The sequence below is a fragment of the Diceros bicornis genome, chromosome 6, assembly GCF_020826845.1.
Source record: "Diceros bicornis minor isolate mBicDic1 chromosome 6, mDicBic1.mat.cur, whole genome shotgun sequence".
Lineage (NCBI taxonomy): Eukaryota > Metazoa > Chordata > Mammalia > Perissodactyla > Rhinocerotidae > Diceros > Diceros bicornis.
Window position 1 is genome coordinate 22,694,134 of NC_080745.1, and position 27,688 is coordinate 22,721,821.

General features: G+C 44.5%; 1 protein-coding gene across 1 annotated transcript in view; it reads right to left on the reverse strand.

Annotated features, from left to right (window-relative positions):
- KCNK1 (potassium two pore domain channel subfamily K member 1) overlaps positions 1–26,160 on the reverse strand; it is a 45,927-nt gene extending 19,767 nt beyond the window's left edge. Inside the window, exon 1 of the mRNA XM_058543011.1 lies at positions 25,791–26,160. Coding sequence (XP_058398994.1) covers positions 25,791–26,145 — 355 coding nt within the window. The 5' untranslated portion in view covers positions 26,146–26,160. The remainder of the gene's footprint in view (positions 1–25,790) is intronic.
- Between the last annotated feature and the right edge of the window lie 1,528 nt (positions 26,161–27,688).

A 27,688-nucleotide genomic window follows, 5' to 3' on the forward strand; every position in this document is an offset into this window, starting at 1 on the left:
TATCACTCAGGTTAAAATCCTCCAATGACTTTTCATTGCAAGTATTAGAAATAGAATGTAATCTTACATTCCTTGCTATGGCTTACAGGACTCTACAGGATCTGGCCCCTGACAACTTCTTTGACCAAATTTCTTGCTGCTATCCCCCTCACATGCTACCCTCTGGATACACTAGCCTTTTGTCTACTCTTCCAAAAGTCCAAGCTCCCACCTCAGAGCCTTTGCACTCACTCTGTCCCTGCTTTGAAGCCTTTTCCACCCAGTCTTCACAGGACTGACACCTTCTCTTCATTCAAGTCTCAGACCAATATCACTGCCTCAAGAGAAGGCTTCCATGTCACCCCCTCTAAAGCAGCTGCATCCCCTCCCAGTCACTCTGAAGCCCAGTAACGTGCCTCAGTTTCGAGAAGCACCAAACACTATCTTATTTAGTTATGTGCTGACTGCCTCCCCAACTAAAATGGAGACAGGAACCTTGTTTGTCTTGTTTACTGTGGTATGGCTAAGTGCCCAGAAAAGTTGCTGGGTGCACTTACTAAATATTAATAAATATTTATTGACTATATGAATTACTGGATATCTTTTTAAGAAGCACCATGCAAACCCCTGAGATGGGTAGCAGTTTTATTATAAAGAAATGAGAACTGCAACTGCTCTTTCGGGACTGTGGCAGCACAGGTGATTTTGTCTTGTACTTTCCCTCCACATACTAAATATTCGACCCTGAGCATGCCTGGGGGGATGAGGTGACTTAAATGATGCCCTGTCTGGAGCTGCTGCTAGCTGTGGTATATATGGATTCAGCCACACCACAGCCATGCAATGGGGAGGGAGAGGTGCAACAGTTTTGGCTACTCCTGCCTACCTGATCTAAGACCCAGTGGGCAGCCCACACCCATGTAAGAGGCCAGGTCTCCGTCCCTCCTCCCCTGACTTCTGTAAACAGGGAAGAACAGGTATCACAGTCCGAGGCCACGATAAGGAAAGAGAAGCACAGCAAGGGAGGCAGTGCAGTGTGAAAAGGGAGCTGGCTCTAGAGCTCGTCAAGAGAAAACGGTCCACTTCGGGAGGAAATGTAAAATCATGAACTCATGTACCGACATGAATTCCAGTCAGCGTACAGTGAGTGGGCCACTCTCTCACCCCAACTCCCACCCAGCCATTTTATTTCAACTAGTACCTACATACCCGCCCCAACCGCCCCCCACAAGAAGTCCCTAATCTAGATATACACCAAGCCCCACTTCTGTCATCAAACCCAGTCCTCCAATCCCCACCACCCAGGGACGTACCAGAGCTATCTCTAACCCAACGCACCTAAAACTGAACTAGTAAGCTCACCCCTCAAACCAGCTTTCCCACCTGATTCTCCAGCTCAGAGAACGGCTCCCTGGTCCATCCACCAGCTGCCTTAGAGTAATCCCTGACTCTGTCTGCCTCCCCACTAACATTCAAGTCGACACCAAGAGCCACTGACTTTGGAAGAATTTCCCCAATTTATTCCTTTTTCTCTGTCACTACTGTAGTCTTATAGTTAAGAATTCTATCGTCCCTCCTCTGTAAAGAGCCCCTACTGGCTTTTCTCCCGCTCTGCCCATCCCCACGCCACCATTTCTCACTGCAAAAGGTTAAAATTCAGACCTCTCAGGTGAACTCTTGGTACCAATATGTCCAGCCTCACTGCTTGCTCATGGCTGGATCAAGGAGAACCAGGAGACGTTCCCAGAACAGCCCCTGCCCTTCACACCTGCATGATTTGCACACGCTGCTCCCTTTCATCTTCTGACCTGTCCCAAGCCCCTCGGGCGTTAGTCTCTGCTCATGCTCCTGCGGCACTTGACACACGTTGCTGTGACAGCCCTCACGGCACACAAGACCCCTTGTCCTTGCCCGACTCTACCAGAGCTGGCACAGCTACACATTTCCTTTCCTTGTCACCCCGGAAGCCAGGAGTGACCACAAGACACAGCTCTGGCTAATGAGATATCAATGGAAACCTGCTGGAGGGAAACTGGTTTGGGGAAACCTTTGTTTCTTCCTGCCTTTATCATCAAGATGTCTGGAGCTGAGTGGCCATCTTGTAGCGCTGAGGGGCTGGCGTGAGGATGAAAGTAGCACAGGATGAAGGGGTGGCAGGCAGGAAGCTCTACCAGAGACCTGCCACATGCAGCAGCTAGACCAAAGCCAGCAACTTCTCCCCGCCAGATGTTATAACGTGAGAAAAATTACACAACCCCAACCGCCATCGATTTAAGCCACCTTATCTAAGTGGGGATTTTTGTTTATTGCAGCTGAAAACAATCTTAATTGGTATCGTCTACTGCATTACGATGCTCAGTTTACATGTTTCTCTAAGACATGCTTGATTCCTGGGACTCTATCTTATTCATCTCTCTATCTCTGGAACTGTAGCACAGGGCCTTGTGTGCCAGGCTAATCAAGCCTATGAAATCCGGGAGAGCATCGCCCATGAGGAGAGCAGTCATAAGAGGCTGTTCCAGGCAGACAAGAGACACACCTGACCTTTATTCTCAACATTTCTCCAGAAAACCACTCTCATGGAGCAACTTACAGGGAAGAGTACCTACTTAAGAGATTAAAATTACATATGTAAAATGCAACCAAATTTCCATCACGGGGAAATTGGTTCACATCATAAGAAAATAACTTTTGACACCAATTCATTCTACCATTAACATCTAACTATAATTAATTACTTCCAAATCTGTTTTGTCTTTCAATGGGGATGAAATGAGAAATATAATGAGTCGGCTGAATTCAAGCCAATCACTTGGGCTAAAGCAAGGCTGGGCTTCCCAACAGTCCTTGGGAGCTCAGCAGCAAGAACTCCAGTGACTCATTTATTACTCACCTGCCCACCTGGCAATAAGTCAGAGTCAAGCACACTGACACCAACACTGCACAATTGCTATTGCTTATAAACGTTTCCATGCCTTTTCAAAACTATCCATGGTGCAAAAAAGTTATATTTTATCAGAGGAACATATTTCCCATTTATTCAAATGTCACCAAAAATGTTTAACTCTTCAAACCAGTATCACATGATTTTCTCTCACTGCTGCTTCCCACACACCCGGGTGGGTTCCAGTCTTCTTGTATGGAGAAGAGAATTCTCACGTCAGATCTCTCTTTGGACACAAAGCCTACAGTCCCTTTGCAAATCTTCATTTGAAAAAGGAGAATATTGGAGTAACAGCAGTAACTTCCCCTCCCCCCGCAGTGCTCAATTTCTGATCAGTCTCTTTCCCATTCATCCCAAAACCCAGGTCACTAGCTGCATAAGGCAGGAGAGAGGCAGGAAGAAAAGCCCTATGGAGGGTCTCTATCAGGTGAGTTCTGACCTGGCATATGTTTAAGAAGGAACCAGCATTCAGTACTGCTTTTCAGGAAGGAGTTTTCGGGACAAAAGTCAGGAGTACAAAACTAAAACCAAAACCGAAACCAAGCAAACATGGGGAAAAAACCACAATGCCAAGTTCATGAGATGACTGATTGCCTCCAAGTTGCTTTTTTAAAAACTGGACAGCTTAAAAGGCATTGATTCTCTTCCCTAGGATATTAATGGGAAGATCAAGTATTCAATACAAATACACAGAGAATGTTCAATGCTTTATCAGACATTAGATTCTTCTAACTGTAAATATTCTTGGCAGATAAAAGAGAAGGAAGCTTTCTGGTAAAATGGAAGGTATGTCTTACGGGAGAGAGAGATTCAACTAGGCAACATACAAGTTGGAAAATCAACCACTCTCGTATCTAACCCAAGAAGCAGAAATACACTTTGGTTGTGATGTTCAATCTCTATGACACACCTATTAGGTACCAAATACTTTTAGATGCTGTGGGTTCTTCTAAGGAAACAGGACCAGATCCATGCTCTCTTTTTTTTTTTTTTTTTTTAAAGATTTTATTTATTTTATTTTTCCCCCCAAAGCCCCAGCAGATAGTTGTATGTCATAGCTGCACATCCTTCCAGCCGCTGCATGTGGGACTCAGCCCCAGGGTGGACGGAGAAGTGGCGCCTCGATGCGCACCCGGGATCCAAACCCGGGCCACCAGCATCGCAGCGCGCGCACTCAACCACCAAGCCACAGGGCCGGCCAATGCTCTCTTGTCTTATGAAAAATGTAGTTGTGGAAACAAAAAGAGGACATTTTAAAAAATGCAAAACAGTATAAATAATAAGAAATTAACGGTTAGAAAATGCTCCATATAAGAAAGAAAGAGGTGGGCAAGCACTAAGTCAATGTTAGCCTTTTCTTTGATCTTGGTCCTGATTTAAGGTCACAGGAATGACAAACTCAAGCCCCGTATATTCGCCTCTTCTTTTGGTGCATCAAGACTGGGGCCCAACCGCAGAGCCAAGAGTGGTGGGTAAATATTCACGTGGGTGCAACATTTCGGGGAGAAGTCTTCTGAAGACTTTGGTCAGAGGAAACTATCATTAGGCTTGTTTCATTTCCCGAAACAGTGAGCAGTATCATTTGTTTTGTGGGCATTTACCCCGAGGTAGCAGGAGAAATGGATCTGCCCCTTCTGTGAACACACATCCTACCCCAGAGAGGCGAACGCAGTAAGAGCAAGCTGCTTGGGAGAATCACGTGAATTCCTGCCTCTCTAAAAATATTACTTCTGGCATAAACACTTTCCTGAGCGTGGCTCAGCTTAGTCATCGAGCCCCTGGAGGCAGAGCTGGTCCATTCATCACGTCCTGCTCCTCACCAGCTGGATCCCCAGAGCCCCGCACCTGCACAACAGGGCGGCTCAGGCAGCAGGGGGTCAGGAGAGCCTCTGCGAGCGGAGGCTCAGCGGCTGGTAGTCTCCTCGGCGCCCACCGCTCTGCAGCCTCCGGAATCTGTCAACACTTCACAAAGGTGCTGCACAGCAGGGCTGATTCTGCAGTGCCCCCTGTCTTAGGAAAGAGAAACATTCTCTCTTCTGCTAAACCATAATTTCCTGAGCGGATCATTTCTTTTTTTTTTTTCGGAAATGACCATCAAAAAAAAAAAAAGAGATAGAGAAGAGAGTCACTTGTCCTTCTTTCCCTCACCCTTTCCTAACCCACGTCTTTGTGTGACATCAGGAAAGAGCTGCTGTGAGCTCCCCGTTTAGGGCAGGCCCCCTAGAGAGTCAGGGGAAGAAGAGGCAATGGGGTCTCCCCACTTTTAAGCATCTCAAATCAGACACTTATTTGGCTTCATTTTACCATTTAAGACATGTAAGCTAACAGGCTGAGTATCCAAACCAGTATTTTACTAACTTTTTACTAACTTTTTAAATCAACGCTCCCTTTGGATAAACAACACAACAAAAAGAAACCCAACGTGGGAGAGGGTCCTGCTTCTGCTGGGTGGGGCAGGGAGATAACCCTTCGTGTTTTTCGTTTTTCCACAGCCCTGAACATTCTGTCACACATTAGTTTTTAAAATTTGTATGATAAATAATAAATATAAAATATAACACAGTACAAACTACATATTTCTTTCCTCTCCGACAGCCACTGAGAATCTTTGCCTTAAACGTCAAGTCTAATCAGCCCCCCAAAATAGCACCATTTAAAATGTAAAACGAGTTTCTTGCTCCTCAAATGACTGAATTGAATTTACTTTTAACCCAGAGGTTCCCAAAAACGACATTACATTCTAGCCATTCCATTGTACCAAATCAGCCAAATTCCTATTGTGTAGGTTTTATTCTGATCAAAATCTCATCACCGGGCAGACCCTGGGAAACACCACAGTCAGAAAGCTCCCACGGAAAGCTTGGTAATTCTGTGTTTAAGAAAAGATAAAATTCCACCGCCAAACGGAAATTTTAATTCGAAAGAGCTGACTGCCTAGCCTGAAAGAAACAGAAAGGATAGCAAAAGTTGAGAGATGGGCAGAAAAATTGGTGAGGTATATCGGTGAGTTTTTAAAAGTTCTTTTATTTCAAATTCTCCTTACATTCTCATCTCACTGAAAAAACAGAAGCCAACAGAAAATAGCTTCCACAAGAACCCACTAGCACATCTCCCCACCCGTGAAAATGACCCCCAGCCTTTCTCTTCTGTTTCGGAGGCCAGCTCTCCCTCTAGGCATGAGGTGCCAGCCCCATTCACCTATCCAAGGACACGGCCCAGCAGGCCTGCCTTCTTTCCATAAGCATCGTTACTCTCCTATCTTAAACAAAATAACCCTCCTCCTGACTCACCACTTCTCTGCCAGCTACTGCCCATTTTTCTGTTCCTCTGTGTAGCAAAACTAGAAACCATGATCTACCTCCTACCTCCAATTCCTCTCCTCTCTCTCTTTTTTTAATAGACTTTACTTTTTAGAGCAGTTTCAGGTTCACAGCAAAATTGAGCAGAAGGTACAGAGAGTTCCCATAAATCCCCTGACTGCACTCAACCATAGCCTCCCCCATGATCAACAACCCCCACTAGAGTAGTACCTTTGTTACAATTGATGAACCAACACGGACACATCATTCTCACCCAGAGTCCCTAGTTTACCTTAGGGTTCACTTTTGGTGTTGTACCTTCTATAGGTTTGGACAAATGTATAATAACATGTATCCATCATTACACATACAGAACAGTTTTGCTCCCCTAAAAATCCTCTGTGCTCTGCCTATTCATTCCCCCTCCTCCACCCAATGCCTGGTAACCACTAATCTTTTTACTGTCTCCATAGTTTTGCCTTTTCCAGAATGTTCAATAGTTGGAATCATACAGCATGCAGCCTTTTCAGATTGGCTTCTTTCACTCAGCAATATGCATTTAAGGTTCCTCCACGTCTTTTTATGCCTTGACAGCTCGTTTCTTTTCAGCGCTGAATAACATTCCACTATCTGGATATCTACAGTTTATTCATTCATTCTCCTACTGAAAGACACTCTCATTTTCTTCTGACTCAAACTCAGATTGGGCTTTTACCTCCAGCAACCCACTAACCTTACCATTGCTAAATCCAATGGCCGGTCTCAGCCTTCACCTTACTGACCTATCAAGCGGCATTTGACACAGCTACTCACACCTGCTTGCAACACCTCTATCACTGACCACTTGACCTTCAGGCCATGGCAATCACCTGGTTTTCCTGTGACATCACTGATCACCTCTCAGTCTTCTCATTCGATTCCTCCTCCTTCTGACCTCTAATGTTGGATAGCCAGACTCACACATCCAACCACCTACTCAATATCTCCACTTGGCCGTCACACAGGCATCTCAACTTAACACGTCCACAGCTGAGCTCCTGGATCTCCTTCACCACCTCCCAATCTGCTTCTACGGGATTTATCTCCTTTCAGTCAGTGGCGCCTCCACCTGATTGTGGCTTAAGCCAAAAACACTACAGTCATGCTCGTCTCTTCTTGTCCCCTCTCTTTCACCCACATCCATTCTATTAGCAAATCCTATTGGCTCTACCGTTAAAGAATGGCCAGAATTGGACCAATTCTCACCATCTTCCACTCTACTACTGTGGTCCAAGCCATTGAGATCTCTCTGATGATCACAGTAATGGTCTACCAATTGGTCTCTCTGATCTCTCCAGCCTCATATACTCTATTCTCCACACAGCAGCACAGTGACGCTGGGGAAAAAGTCAGATCGTGTTGCTCCTCTGTTTCAAATCCTCCAGTGGTGCTCTACCGTACTCACTCACAATAAAACTTAATGTCCTTATTATGGCGCATATGGTCCTACATGATATCACCCCCATATGTAACTTCATCTGTTACTACACCCTCCTGTTTATTCAGCTCCAATCACACCAGCCTCCTAGCTCCATGACAGGCATGCTCCTGACTCAGGGCCTTTGCATGTGCTGTCCCTGCTGCCTGGAATGGTCTTTCCTCAATTATCCATATGGTTGGCTTACTCACCAACTTCAGGTCTTTATTCAAAACTCACGTACTCGGAGAAGCCTAACCAAGCCACCTTATATAAAACGACAATGCTCCCCTCAATGCAAACCTTGTATCATCCTTCCCTGCTTTATTTTATTTTTCCTTAGCACTTATTTTATGTAAAATGTTTTATAATTTCATATTTTACTTATATTGGATATTGCCATTCTTCTTTTCTAGAATGTATACTACATGGCAGGAATTTTGGTCTACATTACTCAGGTGCTGATATTCCTCAGCACCTAAAAATGTTCCTGGCCCATAGTAGGTGCCAACAAGATATTTTATGCAATTATGAATGAATGAATGAGAGAGGGAATGAACGAATTTCACTTCGCAGCAGCAAATCCATAGATTAATCTTTAACAAAAACCCCGTACTGGTTTCACAGCTCATTAACATATTATTAACCAGATCACATGTGAAGAAGTTTCAAAATTTCAAATAAAAAATATAGAGCTGTGATGTTCTATTGGCTTAAACTTTCCATTTTTATTCAACCATTCAAAAGTATGAAAAGCAACAAAAATGTGATGGTCTTGGAACCAGACTCCAGGTTCCCTTAGGGCAAGGATCGTATTTGCTCTGTTTATTCCCATATTTCAAGCTTAGCAGAGGCTGGCTCACAGTGGGAACTCAAAAGATATTTGTGGCCTGAATGAACACTTATGGCTTTTATTTTACAGGTGAATGTCATTATTTATAGAGCTCTGCCAGGGTGAAATTACCCTCAGGGGTACTTCCACCCAAACAGGTATATACCTAAAACATTCACATAGAAAAGATCTTTATTTTTCCATTCACAAATTGATAATTGCTATTAACAGAATATTAAAGTGGTTCCTGAAAAACATATGAGTATTTACCTACTTCAGCTATTATAAAAATTCCATTTTTTTAAAAGACTTGTTTTTTAGAACAGTTTTAGGTTCACAGCAAAATTGAGAGGAAGGTATGGAGATTTCCCATATACCTCCTGCCTCCACACATGCATAGCCTCCCCCATTACCAATCCCCCACCAGAGTGGTACATTTGTTACGATCAATACACGTACACTGACACATCATTATTGATTGCCCAGAGTTCACAGTTTACATTAGGGTTCACTCTTGGTGTTGTGGGTTTGGACAAATGCATAAGGACATGTATCCATCATTATAGTATACAGAGTATTTTCACTGCCCTAAAATCCTCTGGGCTCCTCCCCCCACCTCAAGAGAATTCCATTTTAAAGAAGTGGCCTAAACAATGAATAGGTTGGACCAGAGAACCACTTACATTTAAACATTCTTCTTTTGGAGTTGGGCCAAGGGTAGACGCCTTAAGCACCAATGAGGGTTATAATACGTCAATTTAACTTTGGAAAGAAACAATTATTTCTTTCTATTTAAAGTGCTCCATCTGGACAAAATGACCACTTGATACTCAGATGCCTCAGGAGAACACACTGGCAAACTGAAAAACTTGATCAGGCATCTGTCTACTCCCAAGAGATGATCTTGATTTTCTTTCACCTTTTCATTTGGTGATTTGAAGGAAGCCTAAGTACAGGATGATTAGCAACAGCAGAGGTCTCCTAGTGACCCTAATTACCAAACAAGAACCCAAGGTACTTAAAGTTAAAGGCACCATACACAGCGCACATTGAGTGGCCATAACAATCCCCTGAGCCCTGCTTCTACTTAATACCCTGGCGTGCAAACCTCGCTGACTCTCTGGAAGAGCCTCCCAGGACTGTCAGAGCACTCAGGTTTGAGTCCCCTTACTGCCACTTCTAACTGCCTCTGGTTAAACAAGACATTTACACCGTCCGGCCTCAGATTTCACTTCTGTAAAACAGGGATAATTAAGGTCTGCCCTGCTATCTGCACACTTTAACAATCAAAGAATTGAAAAGCAGTATCAAAATGTACATATTCTTATTGAGTGTATATATTTCTTATTATCCCCTCCTTATCTTATTCATTGTCATTGCTAAACATCTGTCTTCACAATGTCTTGTACCCAGCAAATAATCAGTAAATAGTGGGGCAACTGTTTTGTTGTGGACGCCTAACTATTCTAACCCCCCTTCACTGTACTGAAAGCTGAAATGGGCTTCCCCTGGCACCACCACTAACGAGGCTGAGTTTTCTTCCTAAATCAGGTGCTTTTTGTGTCCCCTCCTTTCAAATCTTCTCCCCCAACCACAAACAAAACAACAAAAACTATCCTCTAAAAAACAAAACATAGAATTTTAGACACCAGAAACGACCAAAACTCGTTGCCTTTTCAGACTGTCCCTAAACACTAAGTAAATTTAATATTTTACAGGCTATTATTCAAGATTTTAGACCAATTCGCACCACGATTTTATTCTTCTATAGAATAAAGGATCAAATAGGACTCCAAATTCCGTCTTACAAAACTGACAGTTTAAGGAATGTAATCAAGTCAGATATTCTTAGATTCAAGAACATTTCTTGAATTCAGCAGAAAAACAAACATTAGGTTTACCGGGCTATCAACATTTCCCAAGCATATTGTGTTAATCTGGCTTATTTTAATGTACTGACCTACATGAAAATGCCCTGGGGAAGAACCCTATAAATACATACTCTAATGGAATTTTCTTCTTAAAATGTTAATTTTTTTTTTTTTACATACTTTTTACTGTTTCATACCTGTCACAAGGATGCAAATGACAAGGCCATCTAATATAGGGTAGACTTTTAAAGGTCACAAAATGAGCCAGTATTGCTTTAACCTCCTCTCCACTCCATATTTCTCAAGGATCTCACTGTTATTTCCATACGATTCACTCATTAGCAATCAATACAGTTTTCACTGACACGACATAGGGAATCAGAGCAAAGTTAAGGATAACTAACCTCGCCTTTGTAAGGGCCAAGGAGGAAGCTCTGATACGGAGCTGTAAGTCCACACTAGACATTGGGAAGATGGGTTTCAGGGCGTTCCTGAGAATAGCCAGTATGCCCTTCTGGCTCATACCTTTAAAGGAAAAGACTGCTCAAGAGATGACAAGCTCCCCAAAACTAAATGCTGAGAGCTGAACAGCAAAGAAACCTGATGAAGAAAAAAAGCTGGAGGACAAAGAAAGCAGAGTTGCAGGTCAGGAAGCTGCATACTGGGCTCCTTCTGGAAGAGGCACAGACCCCAGGATAATCAGAAAGAGCAGCCCAGACCTGCAAAATCAATGCATGGTGAGCAGATGCACCCAATTAAGGACAAAGAAGCCATGTCCAGTGCATGGCCCGCAGCATGTGGTCAGCAAGCCGTCGTAATTACTGGAATCACTGAACCAGATCCCCTCGTGAAGTCCAAGCAGCAAATGGGACAAACCAACGCCAGGAGAGCCAGCAGCAGTGTCTACATTGGATCTCGACAGGACTGCTGGCAGTTAAAAAAAAAAAAAAAAAAGATGAAATCCAGTATTGGTAAGGTTATGAAAAAATGGACCCTTGAGGCCTCTAGCCCATTCACTGACCTTACCATCCTACCTGGTCAAAGTCACTAATAAAACACTTTCCTTGATATAATCAGGTAATTTGGTTGTTTGCATGTCAAAACTTGTTAGCTTCAAATTAGAGCTGATATTTTTAGCAAAAAAAAAAGTAGAAAACAGGACAACTCTGTCTATGTAAAAGTGAATTCGTGCAGAACACATCATGAAAGGAATCATTAACTTAGGCAGCAGCCTTCTGGGGAATAAAGAGAACATTGCCTGAACTGAGTAGACAGAGCACATATTAAGCCATGCCAAGAAGCTCTTCAGCCAAATGTCACATTCCCACTGAGCAGAACACAAAGCCACGTTTCCCTTCTCCCACAAGCACAGCAGTACGCACATGGAACCAAGTACGAGGGAGGACATTTTGTCACGGCGTCTTGGGCAGCTGCTGTCTGGTTTGTGTTGTTGGAGGTCACGGCTTTCAGGTCTAGGGCCAGGTTGAGCTGTGACCTCTGTAGGGACTATGACAGTGGTTCCCTCCACCCGAACCAAAGGGGACCAAACTAGAAGACAGTCTCAGTGGCTGAAGTTTCTGGATGACACAACTCTCTCTACCTCTGCATTTAATGGGAAATGGAGGATCACTTCCTGGGGGAGAGGCAGAACCTATCAGCACCTAACGAGACCAAACACCAGAATGAGTCTAACAAACGAGAACAGTGAGGATGTTTAGGAACACACAGCTAGAGTCTAGCCCAGCCTCATTTCACAGGTGAGGAAATGAGAGGAGGCTGGAAAAACCAGAAAACAAATGAATTGTCTCCCTGTGTACCCCAGTGCATGCCACCTTTTAAAACATGCAAAGTAGAAAGATGAGGGTGAATGACGTTATTGCATTCAGACAGAAGGGAGAGGGCTTTCAAAACCATCGTGCATACAAGCAAGGAGAAATTCAATTGAATTCACGGTGAACTCACCCACTGCACATTCTCTTCAAGTTATCAGGGCAGGAGCTAGAGTTAATGTTTTCTGCTTGTGAGCTAATAACTGTTGTGCTCAAAATCCTACCATTAAGGAGAAACGTAATGAGGTGGGCCTAATTAAACTTGGTACCTTACAGCCATGATTGTCATCCTTTTCCCCAACAGCTAAACAAACATTAGACATCCAGTGAGCGGCACACTCTCGTGGCCATACCCTGATGTTGTCAGAACCCCACCATTTGGTAGCAAAGGGAAATACTATGATCTTTAGTAACCATCACACCTATTAGAATTACTCATTACCAACAGAGGTATAAATAAGACAGACTGTGGATGATGCATAATTCTCAGGGCCAGAGGTAATGCATGGTTTTTTCCTTTTCAAGAAAGCATATTAGAATGGAAGTACGGGTGACATTATTATAGGAATAATATTTAATCTACTCTAATTGTTTTAAAAGTAAGTCTTTTGGCAATGCCAAAGCTCTCTCATTTGCTGCAAGCGAGCTATGTAGCCGTTTTCTATGGTGCTCTCACTGCTCTGAGTACATATGACTAAGGAGACCTGGAAGGGGGAGTGTGTCTGACGTTGAGATTTACCAGAGGGAATCCTGAGAGGTTAGATGGCAGGTCTTTAAGAGAATAAAAAATCTGATCAACTTTGCTTTGCTTTTCAAACATTTCCAAATCCCGATATCTCTCTCAGACTTTCCTACGAACTATGGAAACACCTTGCCTAAAAGAACAACCTGTGCACATATGGGTTCAATATGGATCTCACTTCTTGAGTTCCCAGCTTTTGAATAAGATAGCAAGAAGGAAAAGAAGACTTTGCAAGTGTGATCATGTGTGTGGTTAAAAACAAAATCCCATCTGATGGGGAAGAAAACAATAAGATTATAAATTTAAAGATTTATACTAAGTGAGGCCTTTTTCTCCAAGTATTTATGAGTTTTCACACAGTAGTTCTGCCATCTCAGATTCCTTGTGAAGCAAGAACTGACTTTTAATATTGGATGCCCTTAAGCAAAAATGAAAATACTAAGGGATTAAAGAGAAGCCAGACATCCTTATTCTGAGTCCAATGCACTAAGAAATCATCTTCAACAATAGCAAAATACAAAGAACTGTATTTATAATATCTGTGTTTCTTTTAAAGACAAAAGCTTCATTCAAGTTATAGCTTGGTCACTCAGGAACTGGGTTGAGATCGAGATTTTAGTACGTCAAAAAAGAATGTACTTAAAGTCAATTAATAGTATAAACATGATCTGGGGAATGGCTATTCTACTTAGAACTTTTCAAAACTACTTAGAAATGCCCTTTTGTAACTAACTGACATACTAATGACACGTAACGTTTATGGCCACACCCTTGAGAGCCTATTTATCATTTTATAGCTGAATCCATGAGAATTTGGGGTTAGGGACCTAGCTGACCAGAGCCTCCCTTTCTGTCCCCCAAAACCACACCTGAAGTCTGGGGTCTGGCCAACCCTGGTCAGGAACCTACGGCGGCTCCCTCTTGCCCATGGAGTCAAGTGCAAACTCCACTTCCCAGATTAGAGGCTGTGCAGCTCCACCTTTATGCCTCTCATCAGCTGCTTGCTAACCGGAAGCTCTCCGCTCTGTGAGGCTAGCATCCTCACCATCTCTCTAAGGCCAGGCTCGAGGCTCTTCAGGTATCTGCACTGAGCATATGTCCCTTTCCTTAAGAGCCCTCTTTCCTCCGCACCACCTGACCAAACCTTACCCTTGCTGCTGTTCATCTCAAGTCACCTCCTCCATGAAGCTTCTCTGAACATGTCAACCCACACTGGTCACCCCCTCAAAATCCTACAGCTGGTACCAGGGCCACACACAGTTCAGCAGTGAGGTGTCTACCCCCTGCACAGCTCTCTAAGAGTTTTATGTTTTAGTTTAGTCTCCCCAGCTGGACTGCAGGCTCTTTGATGTCAGTGATTATCCCTTTACAATATTTTTTATGTGTCCCCACATGTTGGACACAGCGTAGATAAGTCCTCAGCAAACGCTCCGCAGAATGTTAGCATTGAAAGAGGATCTTATTCAGCCCTTTCATTGTAGAGATGAAGTGACTGAGCTCGAGAGAAATTATCAATGAGTTTTTGTTGACGATGACTTTCCTGAAGAGACCACAGGCCTCCCAAGCCCCAGATCAACGCTTTTACATCTCCCATCTCCAACACCTTTCACGTAAACCCCCTGGGCTAATTTTTTAAAGTCCCCTGAAGAACGCTTCTGAGCAAGATTTACTTAGTCTATGTAGGGTCATTTGATATATTGGAAAGCAAAATTCTCCCTAAAAATAATTCATGATTCTCACTTTCCACTCAATCAATCAGGCTGTACTTTTGTAACATTAATTCAGTCTGATATCACGGATGACATCAGACCGAATTCATGGTGCTTCACACCAGTTCCCTGGTGAGGACAAAGCCAGCCCTGCCCTCGGCTATGAGGGAACACTGCTCTGAGGTACTCCTGCCCTTCACTGGCCGTGTGTGGGGCCTGGGACACTGAAGAGGGACAGACCAAGATGACAGAAGAAATTCCTCAGACACGCACTGCGCCACCAGCCTGGGTAACATGACCCAGCCCCGCCACGGTGGGAGATGACCAGCACAGATCAACACATAAAACGTAGTGGTGCATGAAGCAGCAGAGGAAATCTCGTAGAGCAACTTTAGGTGCTAAATATGTCTTCTTAGCCTCATTCAGATTATTTACAAATAATAGGGGTTCGGCCAGAGTTGCTGGAAGAACAAAGGTAGGTTTAGGTCACGTTTCATAAACTACTAACAGAAGTTTGCTATTTTTGTTGTTGTAATTTCAGTTTTGTTCTTTCTTTCCAACTGGTTCGATTTTTAAACATGAGATGCATGGCAGAGGCAGGGGAGCAGAAGACGGGCGTAGCGGATGGCAGATTGCTTGTCCACACAACAGCACTCTTCCCTGCTGCTCCGGGGTGCGAGCGTGTGGGGCTGATCCGCGCCTCCCGCCGAGCGGGGCACCTGTGCAGGCCGGCCGTGGGCGGGAGGCTGCTGGGCTGTGACAGCTCGTGTCACAGCACTGGGGGGCAGCTAGGTCGTGATGTGGGGGCTCCTCTCCCTGCTCAGAATTTCTCCGGGCTGACATGGAGGCAGCGGCGGAAGAATCTCTCTAGCTTCTTTAATTAACTTAATCCACCTAACCATGGTCTTTAAATAATTGAGTACCTTGGTAACCAGTGTTCAAACATTCGAAGAATTTTAGTTACAAGAACGTTTTAACCTTTTCATTCTAGCTTCAGACATTTCCCTCCTGTTATTCACAAGCTGAGGCGACATCAAAAATTCAGTATTTGAGAAAAGAGGAGGATGTTCAGATCACCCTCTAACATCCTCTAAAGGACAAGCTGGGAGCCGTATTATTCTAATGGCATCATTTCAAACAGTAAATCGGCAAATTCAAAAACATACTGAAGAAATGAAAATTACTCAGGTGTTTTTCAGAGTCACATGATAGTTTTCCCATCTGTTAACAAACTGTAAATGTGTTTACTTGAAGCTGATAGACTCCTAAAATATTAGATCGCTTGTGGAAAAAAAAAAACATGTTTTTTTTTTTTTGTGGGGAAGGTCAGCCCTGAGCTAACATCCGTGCTAATCCTCCTCTTTTTTTGCTGAGGAAGACGGGCTCTGAGCTAACATCTATTGCCAATCCTCCTCCTTTTTTCTTTTTTCCCCCCAAAGCCCCAATAGGTAGCTGTGTCATAGCTGCACATCCTTCTAGTTGCTGTTTGTGGGACGCGGCCTCGGCATGGCCGGGGAAGCGGTGCATCGGTGCGCGCCCAGGATCCAAACCCAGGCCGCCAGCAGCGGAGCATGCGCACTTAACCGCTAAGCCAGGGGGCCGGCTCCATGTTTTTCTTATTTACTTCTGAAAAAGAGAAATGACCTAAATTGATTCCTTGGTAACTTTGTTTAATGTTAGCTGCTCCTAAAAAACATACTGAAGATAGTTATTTATCGTTGTTCTCTGGATTATATATAATGTAAATTTTATATTGAACTATATAATATATATAAATAAAATTATATGAAATACTAAATATACTATTGTTAAATTTAAGAAAATATGAAGCAAATCTTTCTGCCTTCCACCCCCAGTTTTCCACACAGCCTTACATAATATTAAATTGGAAAACAATATGATAGTTTAGATACTCTTTCTCAGCCTGGAAGTTGAAGTAGTTTAAACCATCATTAAATGTATCAATCAAAGGGCAACTCAGCTCAGAGAATTCACATTCTCAACCTGGAATACCTTTTCCCTCTTCTCTACTTACTGACTTGGCGTTCCTTCAAGGCCAAGCTCAGATACCACCCCTCAAACGCCTTCTTCAACCTCTGCAGTCATTTATCTAAATGACACACGTGGTACATGTAACTTGAAATCACGGCACACTGTACAAACAGAAGCATTGTTAACTACATGTGGCCCTTGGACACCACATTAGAGTGAGTGATGCCTCCTGTAGACCCTGGAACACCCAGTAGGGATCTGAAGTTTAACAGGCAAATGACTGAGCTCGAGACCCTCCACCCAAACCCTGCTCCTTCCTCGGCCTTCCCTCTGTCTCTGCACTGCTAGGGACTGAGACCAAAAACCTTGGGGTCATTCTTGACTTCTCTCTTTCTCACACCTCCAGCCACCATCCATCCAATCCACACACATCCAATCCATCAGCAAATCCTGTTGGTCTACCACCAATGCGTATCTGAAATCTGACCACTTCCACCGCCCTGCTCTAAGCCACCAGCAGGCCTGACCTGGGTTTGGTAAGCCCCCTTTAGGCCCTGTACTTCCACCCCTGCCCTCCTAGAGTGAACTTGTTAGAACTCAGTCAGATCATGTTACTCCTTCACTCAAAATGTCCCAGTGCTTTCCACCTCCCTCAGAGAAAAGCAAACACCTGGCAGTGGCCTAGGATGTCCTACACCATCTGCCCCTTTCCTTCCCCTTGACCTCATCACTCCCCCTCCTACGCAGCTCTAGCCACAATGGTTTTCTAGCTGTACCTCCAATATGGGATTCTGTTCTAGAACACAGTTCCCCATATATCTGTAAAACGCACCCTCACCTCCTTCAGTTCTTTACTCAAATTCGACCCCCCCGCCCCCACACCCAAGCACACACTAATACACACTCTGTATCTCCTTGGCTCCCTGTGCTGCGGGATGTGTCTCCTCAGCAGTTTATCCCCATGTAACATACTGTGCATTTTGCTTGCTTATCTTGTTTACTGTATCTCCCTCCCCCTACTAGATGGACACATCCCGGAAAGCAAGATCCCCAAGAGCCTAGAGCAGTACTTGTGAACCCAAGGGCTCAATAAATACTTGCTGCAGAAAGGACGCCTCTCGTCTCTCTTCAGATCACTCGGGGCCTTGCACAGGGCATTTAGGATAGGTGAGGCACTCAACAGAATTGTTTCTATAGTAATAACTTCAAAGTCATTCAAGCAATGTGAGCCCCTGTTTCCTCATCAAGACCATGAAATTCTATCTTTTGAAAATGAATACCATCTTTAGAACCTTCCTCATTTCACATAGGAGGAAACCGACTCAGACAGGGGAAGAAATGTGCCTTAAACTGCACTTATTGAGGACCTACTGAACGCGAGGGATGCAAAGTAAGGCCGAGACAGTGCTCATCCTCAAGACCACTCTTTTGGGAGGACAGATATGAAAACAAATAATTTCAGTACAAGGTGATAAGTGCTATAATAGAAGACGGAATATTCCGATATAAGTGGTATACAAGGTGTTGTGGGAATGAGCTGGCAGACGGTAACTGTTTGGTGGAAAGAGCAGGAAGAAATGGGGAAGACAGAGGGTAGAACCTGTTTCTCCACAGCCCCCAGCACGGTGTGTGCCCAGCTCAGCATGCCCCTGGGCAGCACGCCTTCCTGGGATCCGGGCACCTCTCCCACCTCCCCTCCTCCCCTCCTCCGTGCATATTTGAACTAAAGAGCTCCTTCAGACTGTGTTGCAGAAAAAACAATGAAAGCAGGGTCTGCAGGGACCTCAAGAGGCTTCCATAACGCTGAGTGGCAAGGGGACGGAGGCATCAACTCAAGTAAACAGTTTAACTTGGGTCACAATGCCTCCTAAGCATTAACAAGGGATGAGCATTATAATTAGAGCCTCCAACTCTTATTTCTAATGTGCAATCCATTGACCATTCTCAGAGAAATGAAAACTAGCATTTTTTAATTCTGCGCGTTTTTGCTTTCTCTGCTCTGCACGCACCAGCCATGGTTATATTGACTCCGCGTTACCCGGGTCTCAGAGTTCCCTGGAAGCTTTCTGCCCCCAGCTCATCACCAGGTACCAATACCTGAATCCACTAAGGCTTCCGAGTGCAGGCTTTATTTCACAAAGCCCGTCAACCTCAGCCAGAGTGGCCAATGCAAACAGAATCTGATCCGGGACCAACAGATAGTAGCCAGTGAGAAAACATTACCAATGTCTAACATAACCCAATTAATCTCTTTAATATAACAACTGATTCTATTTCACAGATTAACGAAGGGAATCATGAACTCCACTAGAAAAGAACAGACACGCCATGCTGGTCTGATTCATGCCCAGGGAGAGAGCCACACAGTCCTTTCAGACGTACTCTCCTTCACCTCCAATTCCCCCTCCACCTTCATTCTGACCTGGGGTCAGGGCACAACCCTGCACTAACAGCGAGTAGCCACCAACTCTGAGGACAAGGAATCCGCCCAGAATGAACAAAGACAGTCAGAGCACAAACTGAGCCCAGGAGATAGAACTGTCCCGAGAGTCGAGAAGACACCCCGCAAGTTGCCTGCTTTTCCATAAAGAGACCACCTTTGTCTCCTGCCAGTAGCAGGCAAGGTGAACACAACAGTCAACGGAGATGTTAAGCACTTCAGTACTTCATGGATTTGACTACAATTGGGGTCCAATGATATCTTTCGAGAATAAAATCTAGCACAGTGCAACTGTGACCATGCCAGAGAGCATATGATGTAGGCGGTGTCTCTGTCCCTGAAACCAACTTGTGGTACGTTGATCCACATGAAATCGCCGTTGTTATGGGTCAGAATAATTGAGCACCAGCAACTTCACAGGTGTCAGCCTCACAGTACTCTTCTGCTTGACAGACAACAGATGCTCTGCCCCCAAGAGCAGTTCAACAAGCAGCGCCATAAAACAGCTTGTCCTCAAAGGCACCAGATTTCCCACTAAGTTACAGGTACAATCAGATTGAAGTCTTGACAAGACTTACATTTATGTCATAAAAGCAAATAGGTAATTTCTTTCAAGTTATAATCATTGATAATAGTAACATAACAGTATGTTCCAGATGCCATAAAATAGGCATAGATAACAGCAAATTTATAGTTTTGATAAAAAAGAACCTTCAAAATACTAAAGAACTGATTTTTTATAGACAGGTATGGGTTTACACATTAAACACTAATGTGTTTTTGACCATTCTTGGGTGGAAATGTTTCTAGGATTTATTATACACTTCTCCGCCTTCTTAAACAGAAGCATGGTGAAGTTATTTGTCTTGATAAATCAAGGACGTCAATTATTATACTGTGTTCTAAAACACAGATGCCCTATTCAGGCGTATGAAGTTACTGACAGCAACAATAAACACCTAAAAATTCTGCTTCGTGCTCCTGTATTTGTTTTTATGTTTGTTTTTGTGCAACTGAAAAAAAAATAACAATACTTCTATATTAGTTTGCTAGACAACCATAACAAAGTACCACAGACTGGGTGGCTTAGACAACAGAAATTTATTTTCTCACGGTTCTGGAGGTTAAAAGTCCAAGATTAAGGTGTTGACAGGTTTGGTTTCTTCCGAGGCCTCTCTCCTTGGCTTGCAGATGGCTATCTTCTCATTGTATCCTCATTTTAACTGAATCACCTCTTTAAAGGCCCTCTCTCTAAATATAGAGTGCCATTTCGAAGTACTGGGGTTAGGACTTCAACAAATGAATTTTGGGGAGACACAATTCAGCCGGTAACAACCTCTTACACCCGGACACTAGGTAGAGCTCAAGTTCTTACATCAGACACATCTAGATTCAAATCAAGGTCATGTCACTTCTACCTTTGTGAGCTAGGTAGAAATGTCACTCAACCCAGACTTCAGTTTCAGCCCCTACAGAGTGAGGATAATGACACCTACACCTCATCAGTCCCTTGTAATACATGGAAGACAATACACGTAAACATTGCCTGGCTCGCTTAAAGTGTTCAATAAATGTTTGTTAAAATACCATTTTATTTTTCTGGTTCTTAATGTATTTGTTTTTCATGACCTTTCTCTTATGTTTGTCTGTAGCTGTGCCCTTCCTTCTTTCATCTGTTAGGGGCCTGAAAACCAGATAATTAAATGTTAGAATCAAAATACAAAGGCTCCAAATTGAGACCAAAGGCTCTCCTGTGAACACAGAGTGCAAACTTCAGTGCGTGGGAGTTCAGATCTCTCTTTCTGCTCACAGAGTTTGCTTGTTTGTTTTTGGTGGAATTTCTTTCCTCATTGTCATTCTGTTTCAAATATAATATAGTATTTATCGCACATTTTAGATAAAGTAATCCCAATGTGAAGGGTAGCTTTGTCACCGTTAAAAAAAAAAAGGCAGTGTTGTAAATTTGACCAAAAACTAGTGCCATCCTATAATAAACAATCATTTGCGTGGGAAGTGGCTGCGGGTGGTAGTGTATAACTGAAATATTGCATTCCGCTTAAAAAACAGCACAAAGAAGTCTGAGAAGCTAAATCGTCTTACAGAAACTTTTCCAAAAAGAAGTAAAGCACTTAGAACTCCTCTGACTTAGAGTTCCTTCCAAGTATTATTCTAAAGCAGCGTTTGCCAAACTTTTTCTGCAAAAGGCCAGGTAGTAAATATTTTAGGTTTTGCGGCCATATGGCTTCTGTCACAACTACTCAATTCTGCCACTGTAACTGAAAAGCAGCCATAAACAATACAGAAACAAATGGGTGTGGCTGTACACCAATAAAATTTTTTATGGACACTGAAATCTAATTTTCATAATACTTTAATGTGTCAGGAAAATTAAAAAAAATTTTTTTTCCAGCCATTTGAAAATACAAAAACTATTCTTACCTCGGGCTGCACAAAAACAGATTTGTTTTGTTGGGTCAGATTTGGCCCAAGACCCATAGTCTGCCCATCCCATTCTATTCTGAAAGCTCAAGAAATACCTGTTGTTAATAATAAAACATTTCTCCTACTGAAAACAATTTGAAAGTAAGGATCAATCCAGCACCCCCATTACCACTTCCCGCCTTCTCTTTTTGAAAACTCCCAATGCTGTAGGGGGTCCCCACCAGACTAAATCAGAGGCCGCTGTGAAAGAAGCCAAAAGAAGTTCCTTTTCTGAGCACTTTAAATGAGAGTTTCAAAACATCTCTTCATAACAGGGTAAGGCAGCATCCTGATGACAGGCATCAGGCCCACAACGGACAGAAGCAGGGACTGACACGCTATCAGGTAGACCCCACATTTACAAAGCAGCAGAAGATAGCGGCAGCTTTATATTCATACGCATACAAAATTTTTACCATTCATCATCATGATATAGCCTTGCTCTAGCATCACCCTTAGGGGGATGAAGAAAGCAGCAAACTTACAGTAAACTGACATGACAAATTGCTCTTAATGTGAAAGATGACATGAGTGGAGCCATATGACAATAGAGCTGGAGCCATTTCAGAGGAACTGCCTTGCAGGTCTTGTTTTCTTTATCTTTCGAACTAGACCAAACCACCAACATTCCAAGAAGTCAGTAAGGACAAGAATATCCTGTCTATAAGAACTGACGGAACTAGACTTTGCTGATGACTGATCACTAACCAATCAATGAAGTGCAACTCTAGCCTTTTGTCCGATGATCGAATTTTAAGCCAATCTATGAACCTGGCCTCACCTCATCTAGCACCAATGAACTCTTCCTCAGTACAACTCACCTCATCCTCGAGACCTTTTTCCTGTAAAAACCCTGAGCCCCTCTCCTGTAATTGGGATACTATTTGCGTTTCTACCTGAATCTGTGTACCCCGAACTGCAATTCTTTGATCTCAAATAAATGCTTTGCCTCTCACACCGGTTTCTGTTTTTGTAGGTTGACATTAAGAATGAATGAGAGGGCCGGCCCCATGGCTTGGCAGTTAAGTGCGCGCGCTCCGCTGCTGGCGGCCTGGGTTGGGATCCCGGGCGCGCACCGACGCACCGCTTCTCTGGCCATGCTGAGGCCATGTCCCACGTACAGCAACCGGAAAGATGTGCAGCTATGACATGCAACTATCTGCTGGGGCTTTGGGGGAAAAAATAAATAAATAAAATTAAGGGAAAAAAAAAAGAATGAATGAGATTGCTCAAAGTTTTCTATGGCAACTAAAGATAACTTTAATAAAAATTATTTCTAACTCCCCAAGTGTCACCTAGACATTATTTCTTTCATCCTTGAAAAAAAAAATACAGTATAACTTACCTCAGTCTACAACACCTCCTTTTATTTTTATACAGCCCTTCCTTCTGAAAAGGAAAGTGTACGCTCTCTTCCTTCCATTCTTATATGATTCCTATGTAGAGGTTGCTATATCTTTTTTTAATCAAAGAGAAGTAAAGAAATGTTAAATTCTTTGCTGGAAATAACTCAGAGTCCTTGGCAGAGCAGAGAATGAAGGCAACATTGCTAAATTACCAACCTAAGGCTTCTTCCAAATAGACCATGAAGACTTTACCCAGTTGCTTCTAGAAATGAAAGCTTGTCCTTTCTGGGAGAAGATTCTGACATAAGTGCATTCATGGTCCTGTATTACAGTGACGACTACCAAGAACAGGGTCTTTGTAATGCCCGACATTACCACTCTGGATAAGCCAGGCGTGGGCTGTACTGACTGACTGGGCGACAATTATCTCAGTGATTTGCCATCAACAGTGCTAGAAGAGTTAAAACGAACAACACAAAAACTACAGCATGTCTAACATCTACCTGAAAGAGAAGCATGAACTATTTCCAATTCATTTGAGTTATCTGGTACTTTTCCAGAAAATATTTTTCTAGTAATGAAGTACACTAGCTTTACTTTAAAAATTATCTGATCCTCTACCACAAAACCAGTGTTTTGATACCATACAGAACATCAAATGTGTCAGACAACAGTACAAAACCAATGGAAGAGTATCTTTGACTTAGGATGGAATTCTAAATTTTATTTGAATTCTATCTGAATTAATAAATTCAGTTGTATTCTATCAATGACAAGAATTCATTGATTTGCTAATTTTATAGACCAGGAGGCACCTTTTTCATCTAGTTTATCCTTAAGTGCCCCTTGCACTGATTTTCTAAATGAACTCTTGTCTTCCATGAATACAGGCCTTCCTAGTAACTACAATGCAATCTGAATACCAATAATAAGACATCTATCCCCACACTTCTTTCTTTTTTTTTTTTTACAAGAACTGCAGATTTTCCTAATTAAAAAAAGGGAAGGAGGGAATCTGGGAAATAATCGCCTATTCAAGACGGAAACTAATATTTTTGACGTTTAATTAGACGCATGATGTTGAGATTATACAGAAGCCGCATCAGTGATGGAAAATCCCACCCAGGAACAGCAAACATGTTCTTTTCCTCATAACACTGTTCTTACTCTTGTTCTATCTTTAAAATACCGTTACTTAGAAAGTACTAAAAGTTATCATCATTCTTCACAATGTTTCCTCAACATTGTGACCCAGTGGAAACACTTCTGCAGAGAATGAATGATTCTCAATTTAGCACAAACATACTCCAAAGGAAAGGCATGGTGACTTTCACATGATCTGAGGAACAGAACCTTCCAGTGGAAATACACCTAAAGAGTGGTGCTGGCAAAGTTAAAAAGTAAGATAACAGTCTGTCTTTGCTTAGGGGTACATTTAACATAGTTTAAAAAATATCACAATACAAACTAGGATTCTACTTCTGTTTATTTCAGAGTGAACACATCAGTTTAGTAATTCACCCCAGACTTCCGAATCACTGTTTTACATGATCTATGTGAATAGTGTACTATTATTCATTACCAAATAATAACCACAACAATCAACCGGGTTTTATAAACAATAAACCTTGGGAGGTGGAAAGGGGTGGGGAGAAGGGAGAGTTGGAGTAGCACAAAGTTGATTCACTTCTAAAGGTGGTAGTGGTGGGCGGGGGCACAGAGTATTCCAGGCAGGGAAATCACAAGGCCCAGATTCCAGGACTACACCGGTTAACTAGCAAGTGTGTGACCTTGTGCAAGCCCAGACGGATTGTTCAAAGATTTGATCTCATGGATAAAAAGCCAGGCCTGCGCTGAACGCTCGAGATACCTTACAGGATCTAAATACCAATTTATAAATATCTCTACCCAGGTGTATGTGCCTTATTTAGCCATGGTTGGAAAAATTCAGTCTTCATTCATCTACTCTAGCAGAGGGACGGCGCCCTGGGGCACGGGCACGGGCCCGGCCTCTGCCTTCATCCGAGGACGCTCCTCGGTTCGCGAGTGTCCTGCTGGCAAGTGGCGCTTCCAAGTTTAAGGGTGGCCTCGCACACCTAAAGTTGAAAAACTGCTGAATCAGGGTGCCCCCATTTTGCCAGATCATAGGCAATCGGATGCTCCTTTCCCTCATCCCTCCTCCTACTCTAAAAGGAAACCGGATCGGCCTGTCCGCTCAGAGGTCACCTCCGAAAGAGCAGAGTGATGTCACGCGTCTACCCCTAAAACCGCCCTCAAGGGAGAAAAGAGCAGAAATATCTATCATCAAAAGAGAAGGCATTATCCAGAAGGTGACCCTTTACCGCCTTATTATTAGAGCCTGCAGCCTCGGCCCAGCGGGATGGGGTCAGGAGGTGACAGCGCTCCGAGCAATGCATAGTTTCCATCATCCCCTTGCCTCGCCGCGCGGCGGCCAGGATGGTACCGATTCGAACCGTACGGTTGGGTGTAGGGTATCAAGAAAAAAGAGCACAGCTCATGGAGCCCCTGCAGCCACCCAGGCCGAAGGGTCCAGGGACCACTTCCCAAGAGTTACGGGCGGCAACACCCAAGTCACGTTCTAAAGCCACCTCGCCGGCTTCCGGCTCGGCGGAGCCTGCTCTCCGCGAGTCACCGCAGGAGGGGGACGCGGCGGAGGGGATGGGTAGGCGGGTTGGAGGGGCCGCGGTAATCCGGCTAGGGATAGGCAGGTTGGAGGGGCCCGGATGGTCCCAGTGGGGGTAGGCGGGTTGGAGAGGCCACGGTGGTCGGGGAGGGGGTAGGCGGGTTGGAGGGGCCGGGGACGCGGGGGACAGATTGGCCGCGTGGCCGGGGCGCGGGGGACCTCTTACCGGTGGTGGAGAGCACGGTGCTGGCGAAGAAGAGCGCGGAGGTGAAGTCCCAGTTCCAGTTGCCCGAGGCGTTGCTGAGCACCGACACGCCGTAGTTGCTGGCCTCCAGCACCCGGCCCAGGAACTGCTCGAGCTGCTGCTCCGACAGGCACTCGTGCTCCTCCAGGAAGCGCCGCTTCAGCTTGCGCAGCTCCTGGCGCAGCAGGTCCTCGTAGGGCAGCTCCACCGAGGAGAAGACCACGGCGCCGAAGACCAGGTAGAGCAGGTAGCCGAGCACCAGGAAGCCGAAGCACCAGGCCGAGCGGTGCCGCTCCACCAGGCGCACGCACGAGCTGCCGGCCAGAGACTGCAGCATCTTCCCCCGCCGCCGCCGCCGCCGCCGCCACCGCCGAGGCCCAGCCGCAGACCGGCCCGCCGCCCCGCCGCCCCCCGGGCCCGGCGCCGCCCCCGCCCCCGCCCCGCGCGCCCGTTCGCCACCCGCTCTCCGGCCGCGCCGTCTGCCTGCGATTGGCTCACTCCGGAGAGCTTTTTCTTCCTTCTTTTCCTGTTTCCTTGCAATATAAAAAGCCCAGATGATGTGGCGCTGACGTGGTTGCCGGCTCAGGTAACCCAAGCGTCCACGGAGACCGCGCCGCAAACTCGGCCGGAGCGCCAGGGCTGGGCCGGCGGCCCGCGACGCCCCCGCCTCCGCGTGGCCCCGCGGGGTGGGCGGGGCTCGCGGGCGCCCAGACCCGGACCCGGCCGCGCGGGCTCCTCCTGCTCCCTGCCCGGTTCAGTAACCAAACCGAGCGGACAGCGGGCGGGGTGTGTGTTGCGTGGGGGTGTGGGGGTGTTTGTGGCACTTCTGGGCAATGCACTGCCTGCCCAAGGCCCCGATCCGAGCTACACCCGTTTCCCACCTATTTCTTTTTAATCAAAGCCACTATTACAAAGTAGCCAGCGCTGGAATACTTGCCTTCATCTGTCTTACTGGCCCGAGTCAGGGTCGAGCGATCTGCTGCAATGATGTTGGTGACATACCAGAACCTTAGGCACCTTGGATCCTAGACGTTTCCTCCCACCCACCCCCTCACAAAAAGGAGCTGAGAGTAAGGGAGAGTTTTGGAAAAGTCTCATTTCTGAACTCTAATTCTTTAAAACATAAAGAGTTAAGAAAGGTCCTGTTGACCGAAGAAAAATCACTAAATTTAAACAGCAGATATTTATTTGGGCAATTAGAATTGCAATTTGGAAGACACAGATTCAGGCAGAAACCCAAAATGTACTCTGAGGAAGACAAAGGAGGCAAGGGTTTATAAAGGGAAAAAGAGAGAAATTACACACGGTGCTGTGCAAAATTTGTGATCGCAGCTGGCAACATTACTTCTTGGCTATACTGATTGGTTGCCAAGTCCATCCCTAAGGCAAAAAGTTCTTATCTATGGGAGTAAGCGTATTGCTTCAAAGAAGGTCAAGACAACAGTGAAGCACAGTTCAAAAGTTACGTTTCATCCAGGCAGCAAGAGTGGTGATGGTGCTTAAGCCACATTTCCTTAGTGGCCTCCCAGCTCCATTTGAGAAGCGCGGAGATGTTACTCCGTTGTGTTATGCTGTCCACAGTCTCACCATGCCAACTACCAGAAGAACCGAGCTTTCCTAAGCGGTGTTTCTTTTTAAGGTGACACAAATGTTGGCGAGGGTCAGTGAGCCACCTTATTGTGGGTGAAATTGGTGCACCCTTTTTGGAAACGCAGTTTGACAATGTTTCAAAATTCCTTGAATTTATGTATTCTGACTCCATGATGTGTCCTAAGAAAAAATACTCAGAGGCAAAGATTTATAGACAGGGCAGTTCATAAACAATATATATGTATATTATGTATATGAAATATGTGTGTATATATTTGTATATGTGAAAT